Source organism: Pteropus alecto, unplaced genomic scaffold (assembly GCF_000325575.1).
Source record: "Pteropus alecto unplaced genomic scaffold, ASM32557v1 scaffold98, whole genome shotgun sequence".
Classification (NCBI taxonomy): domain Eukaryota; kingdom Metazoa; phylum Chordata; class Mammalia; order Chiroptera; family Pteropodidae; genus Pteropus; species Pteropus alecto.
Genome location: NW_006443570.1, coordinates 23,060,403 through 23,068,276, shown reverse-complemented (window position 1 = coordinate 23,068,276; position 7,874 = coordinate 23,060,403). Strand labels below are relative to the sequence as shown.

Here is a 7,874-nt window from a genome sequence, read left to right as displayed (position 1 = left end):
GTAGGACTGAAGCCCCCGTGGTCTTGCCAGCTGTCAACCAGGAACCATTCTCAGCTACTAGAGGCCTCTCTCAGGTCCTTGCCTGAGAGAGGCCTCTAGTAGCTGTGGCTTCTACCATAGGCTGTCTCACAGCATGACAGTTTACCCCTTTAAGGCCAGCAGAATTTCTCTCAGGCTTCAGATCTCTTCCTTCAGTAAGGGCCCTGTGAATTGTCCCACCCAGATTAATCTCCCTTTTGATTAACTCAAAGTCAAACTGATTGGAGGCCTCAATTACACCTGCAGAATCCCTTCACCGCTGCCATGAACCTAATCATAGGAGTGAAATTCACAGTCCCGTGCATACCCAAGGGGAGGAGATAATACAAGAGAGTATGACCGACAGGGGCTGAAAATTCTGGGGACTCTCTTAGAATTCTGTCTGTCATGAGGTCTCTGCCAAAAGACACTTCCTCAAAGAGACTTTCTCTGACCCCAAATGTAAAATAGGTCCCATTTTAAATTCTTTCATATTACCCTGTAGGTTTATTTTATGGCACCTATCACAGATTGTAATTTTAAACTTCTTTGTATTATTATTTGTTTGTTTGACACCTTATTTACTTGTTTGATTCTCTCCTCTTCATACTGTGAGAGCAAGAATTTTGTTTTGTTCATCAAAGTGGCCCCCCTACCCTGCACAGCCATTAGCAACAGTAAATCATTGAATGAATGAATGATGAACAAATCGGCAAATCAAGGCATGGACTAACCTACTCACATTAAACAGAGAAGGGATGTAGCACTAATTCATCCAGGTCAAGTGCTAAGTGCTCTACTCTTTTTAATCTCATTTAATCTTCACAGTTATCCTGGGACTATTACTATTAGTAGCCCCATTTTACAGAGAGGGGGGAAAAGGTTCAGAGAGGTTAACTTTCTTGCCCAGTCACACAGCAGGTAACTGAAAGACTCAGGATTCAAACCCAGGATTGTCCTCAGTGTAAATACTGGGAACCTTCTTTGGATTCAAAAGATTTGATTGGAGAATTGGGTCTGCTTCTACTTTTTGACCATGTGAACTGGCACAAGTCACTTCAACTCAGAGTCTCAGTTTGTGAAACAGGGGTGGTCATACCTACTGAAGAGTGGTTGACAGAAAGAAGTAAGATAGTATCTATAAAATACTTTAAACATAGCAGATGGTCAGTAAATGTAGCCAGTGATTCCCAATTCCAAAGGGCCACCCTTGGCTAAAATGAAAGTCTTCTTTGGTTGGACTAGGGGGTTTAGGGGATATGAGAGAAGGGAGTCCAGAAAGAGAAGCTTACGAATGTGAAAGTCTCAGGTGGACCTGCTTGGGGTGACCCTACAAATGAAAGTCTAGATTTACAGAGACTTACATGGAAGCAAGTTTGGAGGGAATTATCTGCTGAACAGAGCTGTCCATCAACTGGCCTCCCTTTCCACTACCCAGGGAATTCCTGAGACCAGTGGAGGAAGCGCCTTCAAAAGCTTAGGACATCTCTGGCAGAGAAGGCATGAGCTCTGAGTCCTGGGCTCCAGAGGTCTGGGCCTCCACTACCCTCTGTCTCCTGGTTTTGCCCTCTGCCCCTGCTTTTCTAGGACCTTAATGATCATAGGAGAAACTCACTGGGAAAGGGGCGGGGCCAAAAGAGGGAGCCCTGGAAGACCAGGCCATCAATAGGATTCAAGGATGCAAACCTCTCCCTCCTACCAGTGTCTTAGGTTTCCACCATGGATTCACTGCATGGGTCTCCTTAGCACCTTTTCCCATTCTTCTTTTTAAAAGGACCCTACCTCCTGCCTTCAGCCCCCAGCATCATTGTTAGTAAAACATTCATCAGATTTACTCCTTCATGACCTGAAAGAGCCCTGAGTTGAAGTTAAGTCAGAGAAATAGAGTTGAACTGGGAGGGAGTATGCTCAGAACCATCCTCCCATCCTTCCAGGTGATGGTCACTCTTGAGCTAGGATACTTGCAGGATGGCAGAGCTGAAAGAGACTTCAGGGTTCTTCCACTCCACAACTCTCTTAATCTAGCCATGAGAAAACCAAGAGCCCAGAGACAGAGAGAGCTTGCCTAAAGTTACATGGCTGGTTAAGAAGTAGACGAGAACCCATCTTTGTCTCTCTCTACTGACTCTGCTTCTCCATTGGTTTTCCTCTCTGAGAAGTAGAAGACACCACGGGGCAGGGGAGTGAAGCCATTTCCCTCTGGGCCTCCAGTTCTTCATCTGTTAAATGGGAATATTTATACTTCCCTGCCAACGTACCCACTTGATCATGAAGCTTCAGTGAGTAAATACAGGGAAAATGACTGCAGTGGCAGAATCGTCTACCTGGTGGCAACAGGACTCAGACTGAGAAGACTATGAGGGATCTGAGGGTGGGCAAGGCAGGCAGATGGGTCCAGAAGATGTGGGTTCACCTTGTCATCCTCCCCAGGTGAGGCCCAGGCCTGGGTTGCCATGGATACTGTGTCCCTAGAGCATCAGATCCAGAGTGTGCAACGCCACATCAGCTTCCTGAAAAAAGAGCAGATGGCCCTGCTGAGAGACCTGCACCTGGAAATCCTGAGGCTGCAGAAACGCTGCTCAGGTGAGATTGAGAGGGATGGCTGGATGGGGGGTAGCAGGGCTGGCAGAGGTGACTGTCATCACAATCATTGTCTCTGATAGAGTGCCCACCAGGAGCCTCTCTAAGCCTCACGACAATCCTGCCAGGTGGGTGTTCATCTCCCCTTTATCTGGAGGAGGAAACTCAGTGTTGGGGAGGTGAGATACAAGTTTCATTGCTCTAGTTCAGTAGCATAGGGAAACCTGGGAATCATTCCTGGGAATTTTCTGTCCTTTTCTACCATACATATTTATCAAGTGCCTCCCAGCCCTTAAGAAGCCCTCAGTCTACTTGGGGACAGACACACACACACACAGAATATTAAGATACACAGAAAATAAACAGGGCCAATGGGAGTTCATGGGTAGGATCCTGTCAGGCTCGAAGCATGGGTAATGCAGGAGACCAGGCATCCCAGGCTCCCCAGAGGAGTGAAACATTTCCATTCTCTGAAGGGTGAGTAAGATTTAGACATGCTGAGATATCACAGTAGAATGAGGGTGGAGAAACCATTCTAAGCATTCCAAAAAAGCATGGCCAAGTCCAGAAGTAGGAAACCAAAGGCTTAGGAAAAGTTCTCTTTGATGGATAAAGCTGAGCTTAAAGGAGACTGGTGAGAAATATGGCTGAAGCCAGATCATGGAAGACCTTGACAAATGCCAGGGCAGGTAAGAAGTGTGGCCTGTCCTCCTGAGTAGTGGGGAGCCACTGAAGGTTTTGAGCAGCATCATGCTACATTAAGAAACTCAACCTGGGAGTTGTATGGAAGATGAATTGGTGAAAGAGGGAGGTAGGAGGCTAGTGATAGGGCTGATGAAATGGCCCACTGAAGGGATAAAGGGAGATGGAAAGGGGAGGACCAGTAGGAAGTAGATGGAAGGAAAGGACTTGGCAACCGATTAGATTTGTGAGCAGGACAGAGGAAGGCACCAAGGACAAAGCTAAATCCTAGGCCTGACCTCCCTCTTGGACCTCAGGCCTCAGCTGCCCGGCCCTCTCAGCGGCCTGGCTCTGGCTCAAGTCCTCACTCAGGCTGAGTCTTCAAGTGCAGGCTTTAGAGCTAATGACTCACAGAATGTCTCAACTGGAATAGCTCAACCTCTTCATTGTACAAATAGATAAACTGAGGCCCAGAGAAAAAAAGTCATATGATATGTTAGTGGCAGACTCAGGATTAGAACCCAGAGCTCCAGATTGCCAGTCCTGCATGCCTCTGCAGCTTTCTGCACATTCTCTTCCCAAGATGCTCAGACTTCTACCTTCCTTTCAACCTCTGCTCATGAGAGGCTCTCCATTCCCCAGAAGGAAACTGAGGCCCAGAGGGTTTGAGCCACCTGCTCAGCTTCTCACTTTGGCACAAGAAACCAGTAGTCCTCACTCTCAGCCTCCACAGCCTCCTCTGGCTCCATATGCATGATTTAGGAGCCGCATTCCAAGGCCAGGCTCCCTGCAATCTCTCCCAAAGCCTGGATGGCACCAAAGGGCAGCCTCAAAGCAACTTACCCCTGCCTGATGCCACTTTTTCATTACAAGAATCTTAAAGAAAAATTGAGACAAGGGAACCCTAAGGCCCTACAGCTCTTCCTGTAATTTCTTTTTGTTTTGCCCTATTTATGAATACCTGGGTCCTTCTACTCAGGATACAGGCCAAGATCCCAAGAAGTGTAATAGGCAGGAACAGAGGGCTCTGGCCCCCACTACCCTTCTCAGATGGGTATGGGCCTTCCCTCTTAGTTATCAATTAAGGAGATAAAAATAACTCTGGGCTGGCCTGGGGCTGAAATGACCGAATAAGGCCCTCCCTCCAAGGGGTAGGGGAGTGAAGAGAAGGGAGTAGAACAAAAGAGATTTTTTTTTTTTTTTTAAGTAGATTCAGGAGGGACCCAGAGGCTGAGAAGGGGAAGGGAGAGAGGAGTGGCTGGTATAGGAGCCAAAGGCACAGGGCTGTGGGGAGAGCCAGCCATAAAGATGTGATGACTCAGAATGAAGGACTTGAGAGGTGGGTGGTGGGCAGCTAGGTAATAACAAGAACTGCTCCCATGTATTCAGCACTGACTCAGCCCTGGGTTGCACTCTCTGTTTATTTTCTCTCATTTAATCCCAGCAACAGCCCCTTGTGAGGCAGTTGCAATTTTGAACCCATTTTGCAGATGAGGAAACTGAGGCTCAGGGAAGTGCTATCACCGGCCCAAGGTCACAGTGTATCTGATCTCACAGCATACTCACCTAAACCTTGGGGACTCTGAACAGAAGATGGACTCTGATTCGGATGGGGGAGTTGGGCTCAGCTGGGATTCTATCTCCCTTCCCCCAAATCCTGTGGTTAAGGGTGGAGGAGAAACCTGCCCACAGGGAGTTAGTGGCAGAGTTAAAGTCTATGCCCTGAATCTAGTTCAGGGTCCCTTGGGCTATATTGCAGGGCTTTGGAGGAGGGGCCAAGTTATCCCCAGGAAGCCCTGGGGGGCAGAGGCATCACAGTCCTCTTAGGAGCCCCAGGGAGGAGGTTCAGGCTCCGGTCACAGCAAAAGGCCCAGGCACCCCAGTTCTCTGTCTCCTAGCAATAGCTGGCCTCCCCCGGGAAGGTACCTCCAGCAAAACCCCTGATCTCTAGAAGGGCCAGGCGAGGACAGAGAAGAGCATGCGGAGGGCCCACAAGGCTGTCTGTCTCTCTACTGTAGGTGCTGCTGCGTGGTAGTCCCAGAGATATGTTACCTATCCCACCCCCAGTTTCAAACCTTCTCCCTTTGGGCATCAGACCTTGCCCTTGCAGGTATACACAGGTGCTCCCGAATAAGTGCCTTCACATAGGCAGCTGTGGCTCCTCACCTCCCTTGTGCCCCTTTCCCAGCTCCTGGTGGAGTTGGGGGAGTGGGGTAGGGCTGGAAAAATCAGATGCAGCTGGCAGAGGGGTGGGGTGTTCTGGCTGTAAGGAATGGAGACTGGCAAGACAGGTAGATAGAGAGGTGGTAGCTGGGCTGCTAGTGCCCTGGAGGAAACTGCTCCTGCAACAGTGCCCTTGGCAGGCTCCTTGGCTGCCTTGCCCCACCTCTCAGTGCAAAGCCAAAGGCTGTGCCAAGTGCCAGGTAGGCTTTTCCATCACCAGGTGGTGCTGTCCTCCTTGAAGCCCCTCTCCCTGCAGTGTGGAAAATGGAGGAACCAGGGCTTAGAAAGGGGCAAGGCTGATGTTCAGAAAATAACACTGGCACAGCGGTACTGGCTGTGAAAACAGTGAAACGTGTGTGTCCTATTAGTAAACAGCCACTGTTCTGAGTTACCTTCCAGCAGCCAAAAGCAGCCCAGGACTCTCTAGCCTTCCCAGATTCACCAACTAAAGGGTCTGTGCCCTCCACAGCGGAGGGTCCTCCAGAACAGCTGTGGTTGTTTAAATATTTGTATATCACCTCTGGGAAAGGGCAAATACTCCCCCAGACCCAAAAGCAAGCCAGGCTCCTCAGTATTACCAGGGTTCAACTAAACCTTGAATCCAGGCCACAAAGCTTGGATTGGGAAGATCTCTGGGCTTAGAATCAGGCATATCGGGCTCATGCTGTGCCTTGGCATCTCTTTTCATCTCTTCCCCTCTCTGGGCTGTAGTAAAATAGGTATGGGGGGTGATTTGAATGATTTCTAAGGATTCTTATTGTCACTTTTACTGAGCCGTGATTCTCTAATCACACACACACACACACACACACACACACACGTCTTTTCTTGTCTCTCCCCGCAGAACTGACCCATGACCTGGAGATAAGAGAAGCCCAATCTCACCAGCAAGGTAAGAGAACGATGACTGGTGGGGAAGTGCCATGGGGGCCCAACACGTCACCTTTTCCCCACCACTTAGTAAGACCTGAGCTTTCTCTGTTCCCAGTCCAGACTTGAGGACAGCCACTCCTTAGTTTGTTGAGCACAATACAGGATGTCAGCCCCATTTGCCCATTCAGCTGGATGACCTTGCAAAGTAGACAGCCTGCACCACTATACATAGTGTCCTGTATCCATGTCTCTGGCCAAAGTAGGAAAATAAAAGCAGGAAGGAGATGGTGTTCAGGAAGTCCAGCTGCCTGCATTCATTCCTCTCTGTGACCTACCTCTCCAATCCTTCCCATCCTTGCACATGTGATTCCCACGGTCAGTGTCCATATCCTCCAAGACGCTGAATGTCAATATGTAACACAATGACAATATGGGGTCCTTGACTTCAAGGACTTTAGCCTAGATGAGGAGAAAAGAGATACATGCACATTTGCAAATCCTTCATTTTATAAAAAACATGATTTCTTGCTAATGTAGCAATTCCACTAAAATATTTTTATATTGTTACCTCACCCATATAATGGAGGGGTGGGGTGGAAAAATAATGCTCAGTAAGTATAGTTTCAGTTTCCCAAGATGAAAAGTTCTAGAGACCTGTTACACAACATTGTGATATACTTAACACGACGGAACTTAAAAATTGTTAGGATGGTAAATTTTATGTAGTTTTTTTTTAACCACAATTGAAACTTTTTTTTTAATGGAAGGGGTTGCATTGTTGAGATCTTAATTACCAGATTATATAATCTCTGAGATCTAGGACTGGATGGTACCCATTGTCTTCAGTGTGAAAGACACATTACCTGACATGGAGGATTGCATAAATGCTTAATTAAAAATTAATCACAAGAATAATAAATAAATTAATTAAATAAATAAATAAGAAATAAGAATCACAAAAATAGTCTTTCTTAGCTAGGCGAAATTTAAGAATGAATTACTGTCATATTGATGTGCTGCTTATAGATCAAGAACTACATGACTAAGAGCTGGGGATAGGGAAAGCTGGAAGTTGAAGGTAAAATATTAGGAGCCCTACAATTTGCTTTGCATATTCATGCATAAAGATCTAAACACTTACAGACTTGAAAGAATTCTGCCCACCTCTTAAGTGGCAACCATGGGCAAATTCTTGGTGCCTAGGTGCTTGGAGGAAGGGGGCACACATACCAAACACCAGGTAAGGACAGTTCTGTGACAACAGCAGCTTTTACTCTACCTACAACCCTTTCTCTAAAAAGGCTTTTGGGTTCATCTGGCTTAAAGCACTGCCCCAGAGTCCTGGTTTTTATCTTCTCTTTCAGTGGGCTTGAGAGCTCTTTTTGTCTTCTTTTTTTATGAAAATCACCAAGTGATTTTCACATCCATTCAAGAGTCACTTTACAGCTACCTGTGTCCCTACTCTCATTCACATGTGCCAATCTCAGGATCCTGTTCCT

The 7,874-nt window shown here is 47.3% G+C and overlaps 1 protein-coding gene across 1 annotated transcript in view; it reads left to right on the top strand.

Moving 5' to 3' along the window:
• The first annotated feature begins 2,471 nt into the window (after positions 1 to 2,471).
• The window catches only part of CCDC92B (coiled-coil domain containing 92B), a 6,870-nt gene continuing 1,467 nt past the window's right edge, over positions 2,472 to 7,874 (top strand). Inside the window, 2 exon segments of the mRNA XM_025041685.1 lie at positions 2,472 to 2,601; positions 6,347 to 6,394. Of these exon segments, the coding sequence (XP_024897453.1) occupies positions 2,472 to 2,601; positions 6,347 to 6,394 (178 nt within the window).